Source organism: Talpa europaea (genome assembly GCF_964194135.1).
Source record: "Talpa europaea genome assembly, chromosome: 2".
Taxonomy (NCBI): Eukaryota; Metazoa; Chordata; class Mammalia; order Eulipotyphla; family Talpidae; genus Talpa; species Talpa europaea.
The window spans coordinates 138,317,679-138,345,189 of NC_140068.1; the positions used below are offsets into that span (position 1 = coordinate 138,317,679).

General features: G+C 45.5%; 1 protein-coding gene across 1 annotated transcript; it reads right to left on the reverse strand.

Annotated features, from left to right (window-relative positions):
- Window positions 1-22,040: 22,040 nt before the first annotated feature.
- On the reverse strand, window positions 22,041-27,511 carry LOC311186252 (leukocyte elastase inhibitor-like; the record flags this gene model as incomplete). The annotated part of the gene is made up of 6 exons (XM_084257139.1): window positions 27,341-27,511; window positions 25,418-25,555; window positions 24,790-24,907; window positions 23,697-23,839; window positions 23,429-23,596; window positions 22,041-22,445 (listed from the first exon to the last, which is right to left on the reverse strand). The coding sequence occupies exons 1-6, from the start codon at window positions 27,506-27,508 to the stop codon at window positions 22,041-22,043; spliced, it is 1,140 nt and encodes a 379-aa protein (XP_084113265.1). The 5' UTR covers window positions 27,509-27,511.

Genomic DNA, 27,511 nt, shown 5'->3' on the forward strand with positions numbered 1-27,511 from the left:
CATCTGGAAGTTTCTGGCAGAGATTTTATTTATTTGGTCCTCTAAACAAAACACCAGACGTTCCTGCAGAAGGCTAAAGGGGCAACTGAAAGATATTCCTTTCCTTTGCATGTCAGGTTGCACCTTTTCATCACTGCATCCTGACGCCTAAGTGGTGACCATTCCAAGAAGAAATGGGAAAATAACTACTAAGTCTTTAAGGAAAGGCAATCTCTTTTATTTTTTGTTTGGAAATCTAATGTTTATTGTATTTAATGTTGTTCGTCACTTATTTCCTTGAGGTAACATTGGTTTACAGTTACAGGGCCACACCTCCTGTATGTGATCACACCACCCCTACCACCAAAGCACCCATAGTCCCCCACCCTAGACCACTGGGCCCCGCCAAGGCTGGGTGTGGAGAGGAGGCCCATCCGGTGAGATCATGAATTCACCCAACGTGGAACTGCTACAGACCCCAGGGAAGAAGATGTCAGTAAGTCATTAAGCTGAAAAGCTGCCCTAGGCACTTGCTTTGACATCTACAGCCACCATCCAGGTCCTGGAAGGGGGAGGACAAACTTAAGTCTCTGTTGTTGGAAGCCTGAGCATCTGATCAGAATTTCAAGAGTCTGTTAAGGTTCATTTATTTATTATTAAAGATTTATTTATTTTGCTTAGAAGAACTGGCCAGAGTTGCAGGGTGGAGGAGAGGATTCAGCAGAGACAGAGTGGGGAGCAGAACACACAGATGTACCAAAATACACTGCTGAGGGGAGCAGTAGGCCAGGTGGGAGAGGTCTGCTGCACCATGTGAGAAGCTCCCTGGCTGGGGATCAAACTTAGTCCTAGCATGAAGGCACTAAAGCTTACCCCCTAGGCCACAGAGAGGTGCTCTGATAAGGTTTAAATATGCCTTGAGGTGGGCCTCCCTGGTGGTGCAAGGGGTTAGGACGCAACCTATGAAGTTACCCACAGCCACTGAAGCATGAGTTCAATTCCCAGCCAGGGAGCTACCCACATGGCCCAGCAGACCTCTCCTGTCTCGCTGCTGCTCCCCTCAGCAGTGTATTTCAGTCGATCTGCCTCTTCTGCTCCCTGCTCTGTCTCTGGTAAATTCTCTCAACCCCCACCCCTGCACCTCTAGCCTGTACCCCTATTCTTGTATGCATAAATAATCTTTAAATAAATAAATACGCCTTGAGGTCCAGCCTGACTATCTAGAGCAGCAGTGAACAGGGGAGCAGGACGGGAGGAGGAGGAGCTCAAGGCAGGTGAGAAGGCAGGGGAGGAGAAAGGAGCAGGACAGGAGGGAAGGGAAGGGGAGCAGCAGATGTGAGGACCTGGAGGATGACGGAGGGGGACGTGGCATTCAGACCTTCAGTCTTTTCTGAGACCCAGTTGTTGATTCTCTCCTGGGACTGCTCGGCAGCTTCGATGAAGGGCAGCTGCTCCAGCCCTGCCAGGTAGAACTGGAGACAGGATTCCCGAAAGGCCTTGGGGCGGGAGGGAGTTCAGTGAGGCTGCATGTCCAGGTAAAATGCCAACAAGGTTCAAGAAATCCTGAATGTCCTGAGTGTATGTCTTATCACACGCTCGCCTCTTAGCCCACGGGCTGTTGCCATGAAGGAGTTTAGAAACAGTAAGCACTTAGCTGGGAATTCCCAGAAATGGAGACAGGAATTTTAGAGTCACATGTAAATCCTTCATGGCATAGTTAAGAATTACGATTACAAATACCAATAACGTTGATTCTAAGTTTCAGTGCCCCAGAGTTTCTCTGGGAATGTATGTTCTGCATGCCTTTATGATCCCACTGCTGTGACTTACGGAGAGGAATTCACAAGACCTTTCTCCAAAGAGCCGGTTGGCTGTTCTCAGCAAGTACTGGGTGCCGGGTCTGTTCACTTCAGTGAGAAGCGACTGGAAGCCCCGGTGAATGTCTTTCTCTGTGTTGAAACAAAGCGCCTGTTGAGAAAATAATGAAAGTGGGGAATAATGCTCTTCAGGGCAGATTTTTACATCAAATGCTCCACAGCATCTTCTTTTTCTCTTTTTCTTTTTTTAAAGATTTATGTATGTATGTATGTAAGAGCTGGGGTACAGGCCAGAGGTGCGGGGGTGGGAGGAGGATTCACCAGAGACAGACTAGGGGACAGAACAGGTGAACTGACTGAAACACACTGCTGAGGGGAGCAGCAGGTGAGACAGGAGAGGTCTGCTGCACCAGAGCTCTGTAGCGCCCTGTCCAGGGATTGAACTCAGCCCAAACTCATGCCATAGAGGTGATAGTGCTGAGACTTAACAGGGAGGCCCTGTTCACTGTTCTCACATGTTTACTGGAGGTTTGTTAAACTAAGCTCCCCAGTACCCATGCAGTCTGTTCAAGAAAATACAAGCTTTTGGGTCCACTTGTGTGTGATTCTGCTTATCCCCTTAATTGAGTGAACAAAATATAAAATTTGATGAGGATCTGCCTCCATCTCTGGTCCAGCAGACAAAAGAGCAAAATCATCTGTACAGAACTAAGTGAGAACAGGTTCCACCTGTATTGGTACCAGGATTTACTGCCTGAAGCTAGAGTCAGTCTTTTCAAGCTCACTGCTTCCCGGGGCTGGAATCCTCACTTTAATTACCTAATAAACTCTGTAACTATCATCGAGATTTTATTTCCAGCTAACAGGAACCAGGAAGACCTGTTGGTTTATCAATAACTTGAAATAGATATGGACCTGCTCTTCCTCACCAATGAATAATTATACTCACAAAGTCATTTGTTCCTCAACACAAGAGACCCTAGCTCTTTTGATTTTATATAAGTTCTGTGTCATTTTCTAACAAAGCTCATGCAATAATGTTAGAAGGAAAGGATGTCCTGAGAAAACTCCATACAGGCTTTGTGGACTCAACCCCCACTCCAGACCACAGCCATCAACACACTGGGAACTACAAATCCCATGATCACCAAAGGGAGGGTTGCGAGGACCTGAAGGTGGAGTTAAGCAGCCATGTTTTTTGTTTAGGTATATAGCCAGCCTTGTGGCCCGGGTCGCCCTCTTGACCCCACAGACCTGGGCTTTTAGCCAGTTCTCAGCAGATCATTCGGATTCCAGGTCAGAGGAAAGAGTAGGACTCATTTAGGAATTTATCTCCCTCTTTTTCTCCCTGAGTTACTCATTTCTTCATTTCCCGTTCTCATGTGAATAAACCTTTTATTAACCTTTTCTGTGTGCATGCAATTTAGGATTAATAAGTCCCTTTTAAGAGCACTGGTGAGGACCCACAGTCATGCAACCGGTTTCATATTGGGGCTGCTCTGTAACACTAGGACCAAATTTTGGTAGTTCTCAGTCAGGTTATACATTGCAGAGACTTCACCCAAAATCCTCCCACCTGAGCCGCTGCACAGTGTCAGGGTGTTAGGGGGAAGTGAGGACCCACAGTCAGGCACCCCGTTTTGTATCGGGGTTGCTCTACAACAAGGGAAGAGGAGCAGAAAGAAATCAGGAGTGAAAGCTTCTGGCTCTGGTGTCCATGACACAATCTCAGTTCTGCCTATGAAGAACAGAAAGTGGAAGAACTGAAAGTGGGGAAGTGGATCTCCTCCCCATCCTTCCTGAGCAAAGGGCAGATTCTTTCAAGAGAAGGTCAATCAGAGGGCTTGGCCTCAGGCTTACAAGAATTTTTTAAATTCCCTTTACTCTAAAAGAAAGGAAGTTGAGGGTATTACCCAGAATTGGGGTTTTTATCAGAAATAAGCTTTCTGTTGGAGAAGCCCTCTGTACAACAGGCGTCATCCTGTCTTTATGTTGGGAGCCAGATTGTTGTAGAGCAACCCCGATACAAAACGGGGTGCCTGACTGTGGGTCCTCACCCGCGTGCTTAAAAGGACTTATCAATGCTCTACTGCAGGCACACGTGAAAGGTTAATAAAGGTTTATTTACAAGGGAAGGGGAAATGAGGAAATGTACAGCTCAGGGAGAAAAGTGGGAGACAAAGTTTTAAATGCGTCCTACCCGATCCGCCAATCTGGAATCCCAAATGGCACTCTGAGAGCTGGCCGCAATCCAGGAGCCGTGAAGCCAGGAGGCGAGGGACAGTGGCAGCCCAACCTGGCTGCTTAACTCCACCCTCAGGTCCCAGCCACCCTCCCTTTGGTGGTGATGGGATTTGTCTTTCCCAATGTCTTGATGGCTTTAGTCTGGACTGGGAGTGGAGTCCACAAAGCCTGCTTGGGATTAGCTCAGGACATCATTTCTCCCTAACAATTTGACATGAAAAGCCCCACGTCAGGCGCCATATGTTGTCGTTTTTGGAGTCTGCGGGTTTGGAGTGTGGGGTCCTTGAGTTCACTCTGGGAAAGGTGTCACCAGAGCTCCCCTTTTAGCAGCAACAGCAAGTTTCCCAGGCAAGTTTCTCCACGAGACAGAGATATTACTTATATTTAAAGGGCAGGTTTATTAGGGCACAGGACTAGGAGCAAAAGACACTTGCATAGACACAAGCGGGCAGGAAGAGCTACCCCGAAAGGGACAGGTTTGCTGAGAGGTCTGCATGGTTGCAGGCGGGCAGCCTTGAGGAGAGCTGCCTCCGCTAAGGGAGATGAGTGGAAAGTCCTGGTCTGGTGCAGGTCACAGGCAGGCTGAGAGGCTGCAGCCCTGCAGAGGGAGAGGGTTGGTGAAAAGAAGCACCTGCATAGTCACAGGTGGACAGAGGGAGTGCTGCCCAGAGCCAGGGCAGAGACTGCACTGATACAGTCTTCTTCTGTTTGGGAGGGGCCACTCCTTGTGAGCCTGTGCTTAGTTGCTGATTGTGGATAACTATGCAGAATCTGAAAGGAACAGGATAGTCCACAATGGACTCAATCTCCATATCTTTACCCTTGGGGTCTGTTGGGCTCCCTCTCCATATCTTTACCCTTGGGCCTGTGCTCTAGACACTCCCTATAGCTGTCTGATACCTGCTGGAGTCTTGTGTTTCCTCCTCTAGGTATCAGCAGCCTACAGATTTGGTTTCCATAGCTGGGTCCATGGTTATGCTAATCCCTTGTACCCCCACCTCCTTGTGTGACCCAGGTTTCCGGTCTTGTGGCGCCTCCTTTTCAATTTTTTTTCTATTCCTGTCCTCCAACACTTATATGAGTCCCTGTCTTCTCACCTTGAAGGCCCAGGCCTCTACCCATTCTTTAGTTCAAGATCAAATGCCCTCATTTTGCCCCATGGACTTTAGAATCTACATCCAGTTAGAGTCCCCCTATGTATGTAATTATATGTGTTCTTTTCTCCTACCAGTTGGTCTGATAATAATTTGGTAGCTTTATCTAGCCCAAGAAGAACCCAGAGGGGAAGGGTAACTTTCCCTTCTGCTCCCACACTGACATTTATGAGATTCCCCATGACGTTTTCAATTATGCACCAGACCATGGTCAACTGATGAAAAATATATGAGACTTGAATAGGACCCGGAGATAAATTTGGGATCTTTACTCATTAATCCCAACTAGAACTACTCAAGTAAATTGTGCAGGAGAGGGAGTTCACCAGTCCTTGCAGAGCACAGAGTGAAAAGACAGAGAACAGAGAAGGGTCCAAGTGTTTCAGGGCAGCCCCAGTATAAAATGGGTTGCCTGGCTGTGGGTCCTCATCCGCGCGCTTGAAAGGGACTTATTAATACTCCACTGCAGACACACACAAAAGGGTAATAAAAGGTTTATTTACAAGGCAAGGTGAAATGAAAAAATGTACAACTCAGGGAGAAAAATGGGAGATAAAGTCTTAAATGCGTCCTACCCGTTCCACTGACCTAGAAACCCAAATGACTACTCTGAGAGCTGGCCAAGAGCCACAAGCCTTGAAGCCAAGAGGAGTGGGAGAGAGAGAGAGAGGGAGGGAGAGAGAGAGAGAGAGAGAGAGAGAGAGAGAGAGCCCAAGGCCCATGTGTGTGGTTTTTATTGATTTTTTAAAGATTTATTTATTTATTTATTTATTTATATAAGCACTGGGTACAGTCAGAGGCACGGGAGGGTGAGAGAATTCACCAGAGCCACAGTGGGGAACAGAACAGACAGACTGGGGACACACTGCTGAGGGGAGCAGCAGGCGAGGCAGGAGAGGTCTGCATGCAATGTGGGACCCTCACCAGTGGTCAGGGATCGAACTGGCGCTTCAGAGGCTGTGGGCAGCTTTGCAGCCCAGCACTCAACCGCTGCACCACCGTTTAGGCCCCGTGTCTGGTTTTATACCAAACCTGGCTACTTAACTCCACCCTCAGTTCCCAGCAACCTTTCTTTTGCTGGTGATGGGATTTGTCTTCCCAATGTCTTGGAAACTGACCCTTTCAGAGGACCCGCTTATGTCTGTGCAAGTGTCCTTTACTTCCCTTTTGGTTTTTTTTTGTTGTGGTTGTTGTTAAAGAGTTTTTTATTTATGCATACAAGAGCTGGGGTGCAGGGTAGAAGTGCAGGCTAGTGAGGGGATTCACAAGAGACAGAGTGGGGAGCAAAACAGGCAGAGATTAATCCCCGCTGGCCAGGGAGCTACCCACATGGTGCAGCAGACCTCTCTTGACTCGCCTGCTGCTCTCCTCAGCAGTGTATTTCATCAGTCTGCCTGTTCTGTTCCCCGCTCTGTCTCTGGTGAATCCTCTCGCCGCGCCTCACTACCCAGACACACCTCTGGCCTGTACCATAAATAATAAACCTTTAAACATAAATAAATAAAAACAACATAGTGTAGTGCTCAAATACATATGAAAACAAAAACATCTAGACCAGCAGAGGAAAAATGGAAGTATATTTTTATAGAGTTCCTATACTCTAAGTAGAGTGATAAAATATCGTTTGAAAGAAAGGGACAAGTTAAAAATGTACACTATACACCCAACCACTACTGTAACAAAAGAGAGATAAGCCTGCAAAGTAGATAAAAAGAAACAACAAAAAGTGCTCAAGAGTAACAAGGGAAGAAGTAAAGATATTTAACATAAAAAATAGAAAACAAACAGTAGGATGATAGACTTCAACATAATCACACTTATAGTTATTGTCATGGGGAGAAAATGAGGGTGAAGCCCATTTCAGAGATTGAAGACTTCACCAGAGACAGAGTAGAAAACAGAACAGGTGGATTTACTGAAATATCCTATTAAGGGGGCGGGGGTCCTCCCAGGTGGTGCAGGAGTTAAGTCTCAGCACTATGACTATCTGCAGCCACTGCAGCATGTGTTTGATCCCCAACCAGGGAGGTGATTCATGTGGTACCAGAGACCTCTCCTGTCTCTCCTGCTGTTTCCCTCAGCAGTGTATTTCAGTAGATCCCACTGTTCTGCACCCACTCTGTCTCTGGTGAATCCTCTCACCCACCACATGCAAACACCTCTGGACTGCACCCCAGCTCTTGTATGCATAAATAAATAAAATAAATCTTTCAAAAAAAAATGCCCCAGACCCTCACCCATGGTTTCAATCTTATCAACAAGGTGTTCCACTGATCAGTCTCCGGGATGCAAAATCATACCTCAGTCAACAGCCCCCGGGCGTCCCCATTTTACCTCTGATGTGTACCCATTGTCCCTGGGCCATCAAGGGGGCTGCTCTTGTTTAATTTGAAGGGAGCCTTGTAGGGTCTGGTATTTTACATTCTGCTCGGTCATATAACTGATTGACTGGGCCATTCTGCCTTGTATTGGAGGAGAGACCACATGCAACCAGAATGGCAGCCAAGCAGGCCGTTCAAATAGCAGACCAGGGCCTCCCGTGGAGGCACAGTGGTTGAGCACTGGGCTGCGAAGCTGCCCGCAGCCTCTGCAGTGCCTGTTAGATCCCTGGCCACTGGCGAGGGTCCCACATCGCGCGCAGACCTCTCCTGCCGCCCGCTGCTCCCCTCAGCAGTGTACTTCGGTCCTTCTGCCTATTCTGCTCCCTGCTCTGGCTCTGGTGAATTCTCTCACCCTCCCGTGCTTCTGACTGTACCAGTGCTTGTATAAATAAATAAATAAATCTTAAAAAAAAAAAACTAATAGCAGACCCACTAATCTCCCCATCCAGGGGTGCCAAGCAACCATCCTGAAGGGCCCTCATTGTCCACTAGACTGGATGACACCCCCATCCCCTGGGTGTGATGTGTTTGGTGCTCTCAGCTCATGCAGTGAACCATGAAAGTTGGGGCATTGGCTATGTACCCCAAATTCCATCCTTCCTAGCTTTGGGTATCCCCATGAGTCCCCCTTCTGCCAGGGGGGCCCCAGTGTAATCAAATGTGATGCTTCTCATTCCCCGGGTGATTATCCCAGCTGCTGGTTGCTCAAGACACCAGGGCATGCTGATACCACATTACCCAAGTCAGTGTGTCTGGCTCCGTGGGGATGAGCCATCCCACCTGGGGGCGTTCTTCTGTGCACAAACCTGCTTTAGCTCCTAGAGGCTCAAATCCAGGGCTCCCCATTGACTAGGACACCTGCTTCCTGATACCAGGAGAGGACAGGAGCCAGGGACAGCATTTGGTTTTGGACAGTAGTTTTATTGGTGATGCTATATCTGTATTAAAAGTCAGATGATTAAACTCTATTTGACCATATATTTCTACAGCGTCTAAGGGGAACACAGTCTGCCTAAGAACAGGATGCTGCCAGAGGGGTTGTGACAGATCATGAAGATGAATGGATGGTTGGCAATGAAATCTTCATCTGGCTTTGCCAGTAACCTTGTGACTATGACAGCTGTGGCAGCTGCTGACTCTGTGCCCTCCTCACTCACCTCCTCAAAGACTTGTGGATAATTTTTTATTCGAAAAATTCCCTGGCTGCTGTCATGCCAGACAGGTCAGCACCATTCATTGAACAAACTTTCTTTGCTCTATTGCATATTCTTTGCTCCATTGTCAAAGATTAGTTGACCGTAAATCTGTGGGTTTATTTCTTGGTTTTCTATTTGGTTCCATTGGTTTGTGTGTCTGTTCTTGTTCCAATACCTTGCAGTTTTGATGATTATGGCTTTGTAGTATAGTTTGATGTTTGGGAGTGTGATGCCTCCATTCCCTTCTTTTTTTTTTTTCAGGAGTTCTTTGGCTGTTCGGTGTTTTTGGTGCTTACATATTGTGTCACCTCTTAAAAGGCAAGCTAGCCAGACCTATATAGAGAATCCACACTCTGTATATATACCAAACTCTCTCTCCCTAAGGAAATTTAGTACCTCTTTCAAAGTGGAAAGAAAAGTCCCGCCAGAACAGCAAGAAACAGAGTCAGCTCCAAACAGCACCCTTGATGACACTTAGTGAAGATGTCCTTGCTACCTTTCAGGTACCAAATGGAGTTCAGACCCCAAACTCCCCACAAGGCTGAGTGGACTCACCAAACACCTTGATGATTCACAAATGTGTGAATGAAATATTTCTTGACCATTGTCCTAAATTCTAGGCTTACCCAATTTTTACCCCCTGTATGTTAACATAGAATGTCTAAGCTTGACTGTTAATGTAACTGGTGGGGAGATGATGTTGACTTGCGTCATCTGGTCTGAACTGCCAGGGTTTGCATTTCACAGAACTGCATAGGACTTGAGGTGTGAAGTAATTCTGCATCCATCAAAACTTCCTCCCTGCTCTCATGCAAGTTTCAGTTTGAAAAGGGAAGGAGAAGACCCTTTATAAATGCAAAAGGGCAAAGAAAACCACAGTAATGTGTTGTACAAATGCTCTCCACAGGTTAAAAAAAAAAAGTTTATACCTGAGACTGTAGCTGCCTGTGAGTTTGTGGGAAGAAAGAACCAACATGTGTGGGAAGCGTGTCATGGTTATGTGGAAGTCCCTGGAGGAAATCTGTTCCTTGTCCAGTATGTCTCACAACACTAGATACCCATGTCCAGGCTTCCCTAGGAGGCTAAAATGACAAAGTCAGGAGCTGCCTGGAAAACTTGTTGAATGTTGATCTGCATGAATAACAGTCACAGTGTTCTGCGTTTTTTAAAGATTTATTTATCTATGCATACAAGAGCTGGGGTGCAGGCCAGAGGTGTGGGGGGTGAGAGGATTCACCAGAGACAGAGTGGGGAGCAGAACAGGCAAACTAACTGAAACATACTGCTGAGGGGAGCAGTGGGCAAGACAGGAAGTCGTTGCACCATGTGGGTAGCTCCCTGGCAGGGGATCAACTCATTATGCGGTATCTGCAGATTTCTTCATAGGTTGCATCTTAACCTCTTGCAGCAGGGAGCCCTGTTCTGCAGTTTTATTTCACCCTGACATGAGTGTTTGTGCTCCAATGACGTAGGAATCTGGGTCCGAGGCCATTCTATTTTGTAGGACAGTTTTGCTCATTTCAGTATTGGTGACAGCAGCCCCCACTGCAGAGCTGGAAGGCAAAGACGGCTCTCCTGCCCCTGGCTGGTGGAGGGAGCTACTAGAAAGGCAGTGACCATTTTCTGTCTAGCCCCAGAAGCTGTTTGCGGCAATGCAAGCAGCAGCATGTGGGGGCATTTCACTGCCCGCCAGTAGTGACCACACTGGCACTGAGGCTGCAGGCAGAGGTCAGAAGGGGTGGTGGGCGACCCTGGTTCAGGGCCACAGGGAGGAGCATGGGGCCCCATGGGGCCAGCTGCAGCCCTGAGACACCTCCAGCTACAGGCAATGAAAGTGCCCAAGCCCCAAATTGCTACAAAAGTCTCACTCTTTTGAAGTTCTTAGGTCCTCTCCTGCCCCCTCCTCTCCCTGACACATTCCTGGCCCCTTCACAGTAAAGCTGGGGCTCAGCTGCCCTGGCCCAGAGAGAGGGGCTTCTTTGAAAGGATGGCTGGAGCCAAGTCTGCATCTCATGTGTTACAGGATATACCTGGATCCCTGTGGATGCAGAGACATGGACTAGAGGTCCGGCAATTGTGCCCTTAAACTTATTGGAATGAGATCTAGAATAGGTTCTGAGCGGGGCTCTTATTACCAAAACTCACCAGGAAAGTTAGAATGTGGAGGTTTTAGCACCTTAGGGGCCTGGAGCTCTTCCTCTGTGATTCCCCCTGCCCGTGGCGCAGACAGATCTGTGTTTGCATGTGAATTTATCCAATTTCCCTCTTATGGAATGTGCTTTTGGGGTCAGACCTAAGAACTCTTCACCTAGTGCTGGTCATGACCATGTTCCCTTGCGTTACTCCAAGAGTTTAGGGTTCTACATCCTTCACATAAAGCCACCATCCACTTGCAGTTTCCCTTTGTGTGAGAGGCGAGGGGGTCAGTCCCAGTCCCCAGGGTGGGGCTGGGGTGGAGCTGCAAGAGCTGGCAGGGCCCTCACTGGGGATATGCAGCTGTACCCGAAATAACAGAATGAAGTGAGAATGAAGACTATAAATGAGGTCATTGGGGGCTCTCTCACTGGTGTGGACTGCAGACATGAAGTTCTATCTATTAACTAAATCATAGTATCTCAGGTTTCCCTGCACAGATGACTTCTTTGTCAAGAATCTACACATGTGGGGTATTTGTTTGAACTTGATGCTTTCAGAAACAACCTCTGTAATTTTTCAATATAAAAGGAGTAATATCAATACCGTGCCACGTAAATGGGTGTGTAGACCCTACAGGGTTGCACTTACAAAGGAAATTAAACATTTGGTTTTGGATAATAGTTTAATTAGTTACATTATTATCTGCATTATCAGTCAGATATAAAACTCTAAGAATGACCTTATATTTCTGCAGCCTCTAGGGGAACACAATCTGCCTGAGAACAGAATGCTGCCAGAGGAGTTGTGATGAATCATGAAGATGAACAGAAGGTCGGCAGCAAAATCTTCCTCTGGCCCCCGACTGCAGGTCTTGGAAACAAGTGCTATGGCCTCTGTCCCCTCCTCACTCACCTCCACAAAGGACTTGTGGATAATTTTTATACAAAAATATCTCTGGTTTCTGTCATGCCAGACAGATCAGCCTTTCTCCTGCTAAAGAGATCTTCCAACCCATGTGAGACAGGTGAGATTGTAGGTCTCTTCCAGCTTGAATTTGGGCAAGTGGACATGGACATCCCTATGACCCGTATTCTCAGGTGTTGTCCACTCACACAGGTTTTCCAGAGTCAACTGCTGCTCGATCTGGGATTAGAATGTGCAAAGAGAAAACAATTTTATATAGGCAAAATACCAAAGCATTCTTTAAATAACAGACTCAGACCCTCATTGCTAATTTGTTTAGTTCATGTTGTGTGCCAGTGCTTTCCAGCATTTGCGATAATGAGAGAGTGCTGTATTCCAAGTTATCAAGAGCCTAAGTAAGAGAGTTCATACATCACATCCATCCACCACCCACCCACCAGTCTCTCCATCCACTCACCTGTGCACTGATACACGGGCACACCATCCATACATGCACCCAGCCTTACAAACACATTCACAACTACCCCTTCTCTGCCTACTCGTCCATGACTCAATAACACCCTGCCATGCTGGATCACTCTGATGGCCCTGATGGCTATAATTACCACGAATGTGATATTGCATATTAGCTAATAGGTCAAGTGGTACAAGGGAAAAATATATAAATGTTTTCTTCTACTACTTCTATAAAATTTATTCTGAACCCCACTAATTATTGTGGTGATCTGTGAACCACACAGAACTGAAATCATCTCTAACATGTTCAGCTCAGAGGTAAAAATAGAAAAGATCCTAATTCCTCATCTAAAATGGGGTTCATGGAGGACGTCATCAACATGGTGGCAAGGAAACGCACGAGTAAGACCTCCCATAATAAAAAAGTTAATAGAGAGGAAAAGCGGCAGGTCCCTGAGAGAACTGGGACACGGAAGATGAACGGGCGACTCTGGCAAACTTCCCAAAGAAGAAAGTTGCCATAAAGAGGACTAGAAGAGAGGAAAGCTCAGAACCCTGCTACCCTCCCCCACCCACAAAGTCGGCACTCTCCGACCAACAGAAAGGAGGAAAAAAAAAAAACTAAAACTAAAACAACCAACAAGAACAAACTACACATCAAGAGGAACTACGCATCAAGAGAAACTGTGAGTGGAAAGGAACTATTTCGGCCACCGCACCCTGTGAACTGGAACTTTGGAGAACCTTTCAGGATTCGCCAGGGAGGTGAGCAAACAGCTCTGGGCACATTGGAGAAAAATAAAGACTCCCAGGAGACCTACAAACAGCCCAAGGCTAGCCAGTAAGCTTGTGCGGAAAAGCAGCATGCCTGAAAAGCATATGTGGATCACGGCTGCCCAGGTCCCCACACCTGCGACCTAGGCCTACGGGGAGACGTGCAGGGGCCCTCATTGAGGTGAATGTCCCTCACTGAGTAATCAGAAACCAGGCGCCCGGACACGGAGCGGGGTGCAAAAGGCGCCATTTCTGCAGACACTGAACTGGGCTACAGTCCGCGTCCTAAACCTGAGGGCTTTGGGAACTGAGACCCGGAGCATGAAAATCGGGGCGTGGGATCCCCACAACAGTGGGGTACAAGGCAGACACAGCACCCCCACGCTCTTGAGGCTCTCCACGCCACTCACACTCTGTTCCCCTGGACCCACAGGATTAAAAACAGTTCCTGAAGGACACTAGGAAAGATCTCTGGCACCACCTAGCAACAAGAAAAAAATCACCAGCACCCTATAGTTGGAAACTAAAACATCCTCAGGCGCTGAGAGAGGGTGAGCCATGCAAACAGGGGTGGGGGTTTGGGGGGGTGTAAGGAGGGAAATAAGGTGTGGAGCAAGACCACATCCTGGAACTGAGAGCTAGGCACAGGATCTGGGGTGTGGGACATGCCATAGCAGTGGGCACTGCACAGGGTGACAGCCAGTGTTTTGGATCTGATAGCCCTGGAACTGAGACCTAGAGTACAGACTTCAGGGTGTGGGATCCATACAGTTGCGGGCACAACACTTGGTGAACACAGGGCAGACACAGCATAAGAGCTTGAATCAGAGCCCCTGGCTTGAATAAGAGCCCCTGTGTTGACGTGCTCCCCTGCAACCCCCTTCCACTCCTCAGAGAACCACTGGGAAAAAGCACAGGTCAGCAAATACGGGTCTCTGGCACCACCTCCTGACCAGAACTAAATCACCAACTAGCTGATTCCCTGTTGGAACTGAGTAAATACAGAGGGAGGGAACTGTAAGGGACAGAGCCCAGCAACACAGCATCAACACCCTGATAGAGTTTTGGCCTAACAGTGCTGGTTTCAGTCTGGTAAACAGTTTCCACCGCCCCTAAAGGAGCACTCCGAAGAGATGCTCACCAATACCAGTGGCACAGCGTCCCAATGCATAGAACTAATTAGAACGCAAACAACAGGGAGAAGAAAAAATATAAATAACCAAGCAAGCCAGCAGGAGGACACACCACAAAAAGAAACACAGTCACCAGAGCTCAACGATGACATGGAAGAACTTCTCAGTCTATCAGAGAGAGAATTAATAATCATCCTGATTAAAAAGCAGAAAGAAAATGAAAAGGAAAAAAATGAGTTGAGACAAATAATCACTGAACAGAAGAATGAAATTGAGATCCTAAGAAAGGAAAGAAAAGAAATGTAGGAGATAAAAAGATTACTAGAAGAGATAAAGAACTCTGGGAAAAGCTTGAAAACAGGATCGATGAAATGGAAGAACGGATCAGTGCTATTGAAGATACAGAAATAAAAAGAGCCAAAAGAGAAAAGGAGAGAGAAGTGTAAATGAAGCAGTATGAGGTGACTCTTAGACAATTATTAGACTCCATGAAGAGAGGAAATGTAAGAGTTACAGGCATTCCAGTAGGTGAGGAGAGAGACAAAGGAACTGAGAAATTATTCAAGGAGATAATTGAAGAAAACTTCCCAAGCACAAAAAAAGGAGAAGAATATAGACATACAGGAAGTGAGAAGAACTCCCAATTACCATAATGAAAAGAAAACTACAGCAAGACACCTATTAGTAAAGCTTGCAAGTGTCCAAGACAAGGAAAAAATAATGAAACTGACAAGGGGGAAGAAACAGATAACTTATAAGGGAAAACCAATCAGGTTAACTTCTGACTTCTCTGAAGAAACATTACGGGCAAGAAGAGAATGGAGTAACATATTCAGCAGACTTCAAGACAGCAAATGCCAACCAAGAATACTTTACCCTGCAAAGCTCTCCTTCCTCTACGAAGAAAAAATATGGACCTTCTCAGACAAACAGTAACTCCAGAAATTCATTACAACTAAACCCCCACTCCAAAAAATTCTACAGGTGGTCCTAAAGCTAAAACCAACAGAGGAATGAACAAGAAGAACAGAATAAAGTGAGGAATAAAATCACAAAAAAAGACAAACAAAATGGCAAACACAGATGCCAACATATCCATATTAACTCTAAATGTAAATGGATTAAATTCATCAGTAAAAAGACACAGAGTAGCACGCTGGATTAAAAAACAAAATCCAAACTTCTGCTGTCTCCAGGAAACACATTTAACCACAAAAGATAAACACAGATTGAAAGTAAAAGGTTGGAAAACAATCCTACAAGCAAATGGACCAAAAAGGAAGGCAGGAACTGCCATACTTATATCAGATGAAATAGACTTCAAATTAAAAAAAATAAAAAGAGACATAGATGGACACTCCATTATGATAAAGGGGACAATACATCAGGAAGATATAGCACTCATCAACAAATACTCACCAAATGGAGGGGCACCAAAATATATTAGATAATTATTATCAGTTCTGAAAACAGATATTAAAGAAAATACATATATAGTGGGAGACTTCAACACCCCACTCTCACCAATGGACAGATCAACAAGACAAAAATAAACAAAGACACTAGAGCCCTAAATAAAGACATAAAACTCATGGACTTAACACACATCTATAGAACACTGCACCAAAAAAAAATCTGAGTACACATTTTTCTCAAGTGCACATGGATCATTCTCCAGAATTGATCACATATTGGGCCACAAGACAAACATCAACAGATACATGAAAATCAAAATCATTCCAACTATCTTCTCTGATCATAAAGACATCAAGCTAGAAACAAATCATGAAAAGAAAACAAGGAACCTTCCCACTTCATGGAGATTGAAATCCACACTACTGGAAGACCACTGGGCTAATGAGGAGATCAAAGAAGAAATTAAAAAATACTTTGAGTTGAATGACAAGGAGGACACCACTTTCCAGAATGCATGGGATGCAGCTAAAGCAGTAATAAGAGGAAAATATATAGCAATTCAGGCTCACATCAACAAACAAGAAAGAACTCAAAGAAACAACCTAAATCTCGCATCTCAAAGAACTAGAAAAAGAACAACTAAAAACCCTAAAACCAGTAGAAGAAAGGAAATTATAAAAATCAAGGCAGAAAAAAATGAATTAGAAATTAAAAAAAAATCCAAAAGATCAATGAAACCAAAAGTTGATTCTTGAAAAAGTAAACAAAATAGACAAACCTCTAGTAAGGCTCACAAAGAAAAAATGGGAGAAAACACGTATAAATAGGATTATAAATGAAAGAGGAGAAATCACAACAAACTCAGTAGAAATCAAAAGAATAATTAGAGATTACTATGAACACTTAATACACAAACAAATTCAACAACCTAGAAGAGATGGACAAATTCCTAGAACGATACAATCATCCAAAGCTGGACAAAGAAGAAATAGAACAACTAAACAGACCAATTACAAGCAGCAAAATGGAAGCAATAATCAAGTCACTCCCCAAAAACAAAAGCCCAGGCCCAGATGGCTTCACAAATGAATTCTACCAAACATTCAGCAGTGAATTAGTGCCTATCCTACACAAACTCTTTCAAAAAATTGAAAAGGAAGGAATGCTACCAAATACGTTCTATGAAGCTAATACCAAAACCCAACAAAAACAGCACAAAAAAATAAAATTACAGGCCAATCTCCCTAATGAACACTGATGCAAAAATCCTCAAAAAAAAAATCCTTGCCAACAGAATCCAACAATGCATCCACAGGATAATTCACCACGACCAAGTAGGATTTATTCCAGGGACACAAGGATGGTTCAACATCCAAAAATCAATCAATGTAATCCAACACATCAACAAAAAGAAATACAAAAACCATATGATAATATCTATAGATGCTGAGAAAGCATTTGACAAAGTACAACACCCATTTATGATAAATGCCCTTGAAATTCTCTGGATACAAAGAACATATCTCAACATCATAAAGGCCATCTATGACAAGCCCACAGCCAATATCATTCTCAATGATGAAAAGCTGGAAGTATTCCCATTAAGATCTGGAACAAGACAAGGATGTCCACTCTCACCACTGCTTTTCAATATAATACTGGAAGTCATAGCCAGAGCAAATAAGACAACAGAAAGACATACAAGGAATCCAAATAGGCAAGGAAGAAGTCAAACTATCACTATTTGCAGACGATATGCTAATATACATAGAGAACCCCAAAAACTCCACAATCAATCTAAACTAATCAATCAGTTTAGTAAAGTGGCAGGATACAAAACCAATGCACAAAAATCAGTAGCTTTGCTATACACAAACAATAAATCTGAAGAAGAAGAAATCAAGAAAACCATTCCTTTTATTATTAAAACCAAAAAAAAATCAAATACTTGAGAATAAACCTAACAAAAGAGGTAAAGGACCTATACAAAGAAAACGATAAAACACTTTTAAAAGAAATAGAAGAAGACACAAAGAAATGGAAAGACATCCCCTGCTCATGGATCGGAAGAATTAACATTATCAAAATGGTCATCCTACCAAAAGCAATATACAGATTCAATGCTAGTCCCATTAAAATTTCAATGTCATTCTTCAAAGAAATAGAAAAATTATTGATGAAATTCGTATGGAGCCACCAAAAACCCCAAATAGCCAAAACCTTCCTGAAAAAAAAGAGAAGGGAATGGAGCCATCACTCTCCCAGATTTCAAACTACACTACAAACCATAATAATCAAAACTGCATGGTATTGGAACCAGAACAGACACGTGGACCAATGGAAAAGAATAGAAAACCCACAAATAAACCCACAGATCTATGGTCAACTAATCTTTGACAAAGGAGCAAAGAATATGCACTGGAGCAAAGAAAGCTTGTTCAATAAATGGTGCTGGGAATACTGGGTCGCTACATGTAAAAGAATGAAGCTTGACCACTACCTCACACCATGCACAAAACCAACTCAAAATGGATTAAAGAACTAGACATAAGACCTGAAACCATAAAATATATAGAAGAAAATATAGGCAAAACACTACATGACATGCACCTCAAAGACATCTTTACAGACACATCACCCAAAGCAGTGATAGTGAAGGCAAAGATAAACAGCTGGGACTACATCAAATTAAAGAGCTTCTGCACAGCAAAAGAGACAGTAACCAAAACAAAGATAAACCCCACTGACTGGGAGAAAATTTTTGCACACAACACTATCAATAAAGGACTGATCACAAAAATCTACAAAGAGCGGATGAAACTCTACAAAAACAAAGAAAATAATCCAGTCAAAAAATGGGTAGAAGAGCTAAAAAGAAACTTTTCCAAAGAGGAAATGCAAATGGCCACCAGGCATATGAAAAAATGTTCAATGTCACTTGAAATCAGGGAAATGCAAATCAAAACTACCATGAGGTACCATCTTACACCAGTGAGAATGGCACATATTAAAAAAACTAGCAACAACAAATGTTGGCGAGGATGTGTAAAAGAAGGAACTCTCCTGCACTTCTGGTGGGAGTGCAAACTGGTCCAACCACTATGGAGAGCTGTGTGGAGATTCTTCAACCTACTAAAGATAGAGCTTCCATGTGATCCAGCAATTCCACTCCTAGGTATTTACCCAAAGGACACAGAAACATTAATTCCAAAGAGCACCTGCACCCCTATGTTTATAGCAGCACTATTTACAATAGCTAAGTTTTGGAAACAACCCAAATGCCCAAAAATAGATGACTGGATCAAGAAGATGTGGTACATATACACCATGAAATATTACTCAGCATTCAAAAAAGATAAACACATGCAATTTGCAGCAGCACGAATGGAGCTGGAAGGGATCATGCTCAGCGAAATAAGGCAGAAAGAAAAAGAAAAGTACTGGATGGTCTCATCATAGCAGGAATTTAGAAAACCTAAATAAGGGACCAGGAAAAAGAATAACTATAGGAAAGAAAAAAATCAAAATCAACACACAACTATGAACCAGAGACACACTTTGCTGGGGGGGAAGGAGGGATTGGGGTCAAAATCAGGGGGTTGCAATTGTATGGGGAATATAAAAATAAAAAATAAAAATAGTCTCCGCTCTTGAGATTAAGGAATGTTTGTTTCCCCCATTTGTTAAATACACCCCATTGTTGTTGTTCCCTGAGCCTGAGTCGTCGTGCGATTGTGTGTGGGGGTGAGGAGCCCACACACACGGACCTGCTCCCTAAGGGTCCTGTCCTCTGGGCCTGCTGTAGCCCCCACAGCACACCCTCCCATCAGTGAGGACCAGTCTGCCGGCTGTGGTTTAGGCTCCGGGGAGAATGTGCTAGAGGCTTGTATGGACCCCTGTGCTCCCCCCACCTAGAGGACAGAGACAGTGGTTAATGCCAAACCGTGGGACACAGCTCGTCCATCGTGTCTCAGGGAGAGGCAGGTGCAGTTTTCTGACTATGAAGCAGAGTCTGCCCGGGCTCAGGGAAAGCAACGGTGCCACAGACCTGGGCTGATTTTAAATCAGCCACCAAGTGGGAGCCATGACCATGGATTTCTGCCACAGGAGCACTGGGTCCCGCTCTGGGCCACCCAGTGAGTACCAGAGTGGCACACCAGCCATGACAACAGAGTCACTGTCCTTTATATGACAGGTGATGATGGTGACACCATCCCATAGCCCTGGGCTGCTGGTTTGGGCCTGTTGGGAGTGGTTTTGTCTGCTCCCAAATTGGGGTGCACAAGTGCTGGTAAGTCGATGATATTATATGACCCACAGGAGCCAAGTTTTCATGGTGCCTTCTCTGAGGAGGGCCCACTTCTGGGAACAGGAACCCCTTTTGTGCCTTAGAACCCCTTCTGTAAGGATTGCACCTGTGGACTGGTCCTGGCTGCAATTTGTTCAGGAAACACAGGACATTACCCCACTCAGGGTGTCTCAAGTGTGACCTGGCACCATGGGGACCCGCCATCCCACCGGGGGGCGGCAGAGGGCGCTCTTCTGTGCACCGACCTGCTGTGACTAGGACACCGCTTGCCGATGCCAGCAGAGAACAGGAGCCAAGGACAGCAAGGACCAGCTCAGAGTCTAGAGGTGGATCCATTTTCCACACCAGGGCCGATCCGGGTGACCGTCCACCCCTCTGTGTCCACACCTAAGACCAAAGAGCCAGTTCCCAAAGGGTTCACCAGCCTGGACTCAGGATCAGAAAACACAGCCCAAGGGCGAGGGCTCCTTCCTGTTCCAGCCACACGGTGGCGCTGGCGAGCTGGGAGGGACTGTGGTCCCCACTAGACCCATCTACAGGGCAGGCATCGGGGTAACTTCCCCTGCCCCTCTCTAGGGGCACCCCAGGAATAGGGTGAAGCATTAGGAAGAGACCCACACAGGACAGGGCTCAGTAGCATCTCATTTCTAGAAACTTGGGAGCAGGATGCTCATTTACGCCAGAAGGCCTGATTCTTCATGTCATGACGAACTTGCAGAGATGGGTGGAGAGAGCATCCACCCCTTGGACCCCAGGGAAGTTGTCCCCACACAGAGGCTCCACAGGGGTGAGCATGTCCTAGGGATGCTGTATGGAGCATCTCAGGTCTCTGCTCCTCCCAGAGCCCCAACAAAATCCCTGGGAAGAGGTGCTCTCCCCACCGGGTGTCTGCCACACCCGTAGTCTCCACAGTCACAGACACCCCCAACTCAGAGTCTGGCCCACTGGGAGGTGCCCAGAGATGCCATCAATTTGCCCTCACAGGAGGCTGGTCCTGATCCCCGGGCCCATGGGGGCCCACCTCAGGGTGGTTTGTACAGGAAGATGCTGTGCCAGGTGGGCAATGAGTGCCCAAGCCCCAAATCCCTACAAAAGCTCTCACTCTTTTAGGTTCTTAGGCCCTCTACTGCCCCCTCCTCTCCCGGACCCTCTCCCGCCCCCACACAGTGAAGCTGGGGCTGCCCTGGCCTAGAGTGAGGGGCTTCTTTGCAAGGAAAGGATGGAGCCAAGTCTGTCTTTTGAGTTACAAGGATAGGCCCGGGGGCCCTGTGGACGCAGGGGCAGGGACTAGGGGTTCTGGCAATTGTATTCTTGATTTTATTGGAATTAGGTCTAAAATAGGTTCTGAGCGGGGCTCTTCTTAGCAAAATTCACCATGAAAGTTAGAATGTGGACGTTTCAGCATCTTAGGGGCTTAGAGATTTTCCTCTGTGATTCCCCCTGCTGGTGGGGCAGACAGATCAGTCATTTCCATGTGAATTTATCCAATTTCCCTCCCATGAATGAGCTTTTGGTGTCAGACCTAAGAACTCTTCACCTAGTGCTGGATCCTGACGATGTTCCTTTGGGATCCTCTAAGAGTTTAGGGTTCTACATCTCCCATGTAAACCCGTGATGCACTTGCAGTTTCCCTTTGTGTGAGAGGCGAGGGGGTCAGTCCCAGTCCCCAGGGTGGTGCTGGCGTGGAGATGCAGGAGGTGGCAGGGCCCTCACTGGGGAGATGCAGCTGTACCCGAAATAACAGAATGAAGTGGGGACAGCTGGAATATAAATGGGGTCATGGGGGACTCTCACTGGTGTGGACTGCAGACATGAAGTTCTGTCTATTAACTAATCACAGTAACTTCATGTTTCTCTGCACAGATGACTGTTCGTCAAGAATCTACTCATCTGGGATGTTTGTTTGAACCTGATGGTTTCAGAAACAACCACCGGAGTTTTTCAATAGAAAAGGGAGAAAATCAATACCCCACCAAGGTAAATGGATGTGAAGACCCAACAGGGTTGCACTTACAAGGGAAATTAAACATTTGGTTTTGGATAGTAGTTTTATTAGTGAAGTTATATCTGCGCTATCAGTCAGAAATAAACTCTAAGAATGACCTTGTATTTCTACAGCCTCTAAGGGGAACACAATCTGCCTAAGAACAAGATGCTGCCAGAGGAGTTGTGACGAATCATGAAGATGAATGGATGGTCGGCAACGAAATCTTCCACTGGCCCCAGACTGCAGGTCCTGGAAACAACTGCTGTGGCGGCTGCTGCCTCTGTGCCCTCCTCACTCACCTCCACAAAGGACTTGTGAATAATTTTTGATACGAAAATATCTCTGGTTTCTGTCATGCCAGACAGATCAGCCTTGCTCCTGCTAAAGAGATCTTCCACACCCATGCGAGCCAGGTGGGTTTTGAGATCATAGGTCTCTTCCAGCTTGAATTTGGGCAAGTGGATGCGGACATCCGTATGACCCATATTCTCAGGCTTGGTCCACGCACACAGTTTTTCCAGAGTCAACTGTTGCTCAATCTGGAATTAGAATGTGCAAAGAGAATACAATTTTATATAGGCAAAAAAATATTAAAGCGTCATTTAAATAACAGACTCGGAACCTCATTGCTAATTTGTTTTGTTCATGTTTTGTCCCAGTACTTTCCAGCATTTGGGATAACGAGAGAGTGATGTGTTGCAAGTCATCAAAGGCCCAAATAAGAGGGTTTCATCACATCCATCAAACAACCATCCACTAGTCTCTCCATCCACTCACCTGTCCATTGATATATGGGCACGCCATCCATACACACACCCAACCTTACATACCTACCCCCTCTCTACCTACTCGTCCATGACTTAACAACACCCTGCCATACTGGATCACTCTGATGGACCCTGAAGACTATCATTACCATGAAGGTGATATTACATGTTAGCTAATTGGTTAGTGGTGTAAAGGAAAAATATAAAAGTTTTCTTCTACTTATTCTGTTGTATTTATTCTGAACCCCATTACTTATTCTGTGGTGATCTGTGAACCACAGAGGTGAAATAATCTCTAACATATTCAGCTCAGAGGTAAAAATAAATAAGATCCTAATTCCTTATCTAAAGTGGGATTCATTATGGCATTTACATTATAATATGGTCATTAGCATTAAATGAGTTGGGACATAGTTAGGGCTATGTAAATGTCAGATACCATATGTCTTGGGGTTTAAAAAAACAATTTAATAAAACAACCCTCAGTCTGTAAAATTCTTAAGAGAGCTTGCTGAGCTGCCACTGACCAGCATTACACTAGGGTTGGTCTTCACATGGTCCCAACCACATTCACTGACGTTCCCTGAAATTTTAAACATAGGACTCCCAGCTGGTAAATGTGGTGATGGGCTAGATTACAAAAGATTGGGAAAGTGAGCGACATCAGTAAAGGCATAACAAGCACTGACCACTCAGCACACACAGGAGGACTCACACAGGAAAGGAGAGAGAAGGACAAAGTGCGGGAGCATCACCTTCTCCAGCCCTGTGGACTCGTCCTCCATGTCATCGGGCAGCTGGATGACCATGCTGAGCTCCCCACCCTTGTATGGCATTTCCAGCACGCGGCACTGGAGCTCCTGGATGTAGCCAAATGGAAGATATTTCTTCTGGTACATCATTTTCACTATCTTTGTGTCTTTCTGAAAGGTTGGAGGACAAATCGCTCATTATTATCTGCACTCTTGTAGAGCAAAGGGGATGTTTTCTCTTGTAGAGCAAAGAGACTGTGAATGGGCTCACCGTGTTCAACCTGAATGGGGCGTCCCTGGTTTCCTCTTTTCTGAATTCGTCCTGCCAGGTGCCTTTGAAGTAGATGGCATTCACCAGCACAAGCTTAGTCATGTGATCCACCATACCTGCAGCCAACAGTTCTGGAATCTTCCCTAAAAAAGGTACAGCAATTTATTTTTTTTTGTAACTCCACATCTCCAAACTCCAACTCTGTACTGATTTTGTTCAGAACTGAAATGCAATTCAAATATATCTTTTTCATTTCATTTCTATTTAACATGGTACTAAGGTAAGAACACCCTGGGCATATTTGACTGCACCAACTCACTAGTATGATAGAATGACGCAACCATCCCCCAGGGTCCACACTTCGATACGAGTCTAACATGCTAACAGGTGGTAGACAAGAAAATGCCCCTTTTCTGGAGTGTGATCGCAAGAAGTCTTGTTAGTGAATGGCCATTCTGTTGCAGGACAAAAATATGAAGTCTTGCATGACAATGTTTTGAGTCACTAGTAAGCCAGTCCTTCTTCAAATCCGCTAGGTGGCAGCAACCTTCAAAATATGCAAAGGCAGGATGGTTCCTCCACTGAATTGCAGGCTCCATCAAGCAAACCCTCACACATGCCGGGTGTCTGTAGACGCCTGGTTTCACTCCATGACCGGGAGAAAGACAGATGCCCAGCTGGACGCCACATCCACCCGCCACACCTTCCCCTAAGCCAGAAGGCAGGAAAGAGGTTCATGACCCAGAAGTGTGTGAGCCCCGATTCACAATCTCAGGTGTATTAAATCATTTGGACTTGGCTTGATTTCTCCTTCTATGCCCCCAATTTTTATTCCCTTTATTGTACAGGTAATAATAGCTTTAACTTTAAAATGTTGTGGGAGAAAATATTTAGCTGCTTTGGTAGAACCGTGTCCAAGATTCCACGGCAAGGAATTTCTATGTTTGATATCTATTCAGCACTGGAAATGGGGGTACACCCCCTGAGTGAAGTCAGGAGCAGGAGGTAGGGAGAGGGCACCCCATGCAGGTGGGAAGCTGAAGACACAGAAGCAGGACCCTGTATTAGGACCACACTGTCTCTACCCTCTTACCTTCCGTTTGCCCTTTGACCCAGGCATTGATCACCTTCCTGGCACCTTCACAGGAGCCCTGGAAATCCACACTGGCCAGCTCAGCACCATACAGTTCCTGAGTTGACGCTAGGAACTCCTATTTAAAAAAAAAAAAAAAAAAGAAATGTTATGAATGTCTCTTACTGTATACAGAAGTTGTTTTCTAAGATCTTTAGAAGCAATAGAAATTGACCTCAAAGGCATCCATTTCCTTATTATGTAAAGATTCTAACCATATTTTTAATATGGGAAAAAATACATAACATGTTATTATTCAACTTAACCATTTTTAAGTGTAAAGATCAGTAAGTTTGGCATTGTATAAAATACCCAATCTTTCCTAACACTCGTAAATGATGAATACTGACTGCACTTGGAAGTGAATGATGGTGTCACTCTTGCCTTAACCAGTCAGGACTACGCTCTTCACTGGGAAGAACAACATGAAATCACAGCCCTTAAAGAGAACATCGTCTGTTACCTATTTCCATTCTTTATTTTTTCTGAATATTTATAAAAATTAGAAGTGACTTCTAAGACTTCATTTTGCTGGAGGAAAACGTGCACTGTCTTATGAATTTTATAACATGAGGCAGAAAGTACTTACAGGGAGGAAATGATAGGTTTTCTCTCCGTATAACCTATTAGCCAGTTTCAGCACATAGGAGGTGTCAGGCTTGGTGACAGCGGCGATCAGACTCTGAAATCTGGAATGAACCTTCTCAGCTGCATCAAAATGAAGAGTCTAAAATGAAGAAAACATTTTCTATAAACATTTACTTTGAAAATATAAAGTGATTTCCAGATGTTTGCTTCCATCAGAGGAATGTGTTGTCATTACTAAGCACGGAGGACCCCACGTAGGACCTTCTGAGTCTTTCATTGGAGAGCAAATGATGGAGAACCCTAAACTGACAGCTTTGTGAGACCTAATCATCCCACATTAGACACTGTTTCTATATCACTTTCTTAGGTTATAATTCTAGTTCCACAAATATGAGTGTTTAGGTAAATAAATATTTCTATATGTCTTCCTTTTCCCCAAGAAAATAAAAAATGATGTGTTCACATGTACATGCAAATCTAATTTTGCATCATTATATAATTTTATCAAATATAATTTTTCTAAAAGTTCTGAGAAATAAACAGTAAAAGCAGAAATCATCACCTCTGCAGAACACAAAGATATTATGGGTTGAGGGGTTTTCTTTAACTACCCTTGAGCATCAGTAACTCCCTTATATAAAAAACACTTCTTTAAACATAACATTTAGGAAATGTTTAATTCCCCATATATGAATTGCAAATCAAGAAGTATTTTATACTTCTATGAGGCCTGAGCTGTGCCTGGCTTTTAAGACACAGAAGAACAAACCCACACAGTGTACAGGTCCAGGTATTCACAGAGTGGGATGCTTGCCTAGTGCCGTGAGCCATCTGTTTTAATGGAAACGGAGCGGAAGGCTCTTAAGGCCATTTTTGCTGAGGTCAGACAGCCCCTGGGTAGCCTCAGAATTAGAGGCTGATGTGACCTTTTAAGAAGCAAATCCAAATTAGTACCAGTTAGCGCTAGTGGAGTCTTGGAAACTTGAAAAGGCTTTTCTATCTGTGGTTCTGCAGATGCGGGTCTCATTCACTTAGAGATGTTTCCATTAAATGGGGTCATAGAGGATTTGCAACTAGAAAGATCCATCACCCTGACCCCAGGGCTGGCCGTCCTGGCTGCAGGTGAGTGTCAGGTGTGACTGGGGTGGCAGAAAGCCCTTCTCTGCGGCCACTCCTTTCCCTCGCTGTCAGGGAGAGCCAGAGTCCCTCTCTCGGAAATAAGATACACCTGGCACAGGTGTCCCCCACACCTATAAGAGGAGCAGAAGGTGGGTATCACCCACCTTTCCTGCTGGAAGAGTCACCCAGGGCTTCTCCCTCCCTTGCAGCCACATGTCTCAGTCTCTCTGTTCTCTGAGGGCCTCCTGCCCACAGGGCCCAGGATATCAGAACCCACAGCCACACCCAGCACTGGGCACAGGCGGGGCCTCAGAATTCAGAATTCCCCTGTCTCCTTATCCCCCTCAGCAAGCCAGTCCACCACTTTCACAGCAGTGCATTTCCGGTGTCATTCTGCTCAGAATTAATTTCCATGACAGGCGTTCCCTGTTCCCAGCAGGTCTGCACATGCAAAACTGAACCGGGAAAGGCCGATTCCTTGAAAATAGGCTGAGGCCACTGAGCCTGGTAGCAGCCAGAACAGCAGAAGCCTGCATTGCCCCAGGGGTCCTGGCCAGCTGCTCCCCCATCCTCAGCCAATTACACCACAGAGCTGGCACCTAGTAGGTGCTCATTAAACAGGGGACAAAGGGAAAGCCCACAGCAAAGGACTGTGCCCGGGGCTTGTCCTGAAAGCCTCCCCCACAGTGGGGCTCTAAGCCCAGAAACAGATTTTACATGCACAGGGAGAGCGCCAAGGCCGGCTCTCCACATCCTCAGCACAGACACTGGCAGGGAAGGGGTCTCTCTCTCTGTGTCTGCAGACCTTGGACAGCTGGGCCGCAGTGTTGCCTCTGGTCCCCAGGAAGACCATGGCCAGCGCCGAGGAGATGCTCAGGGGAGAGAAGAAGAGGTTCCCACCGGGGCTGTCTTCACTCAGGGTGCAGAACAATTCCAGGGCGAAGGCAGAGTTGGCGGCGCTCAGCTGCTCCATGGC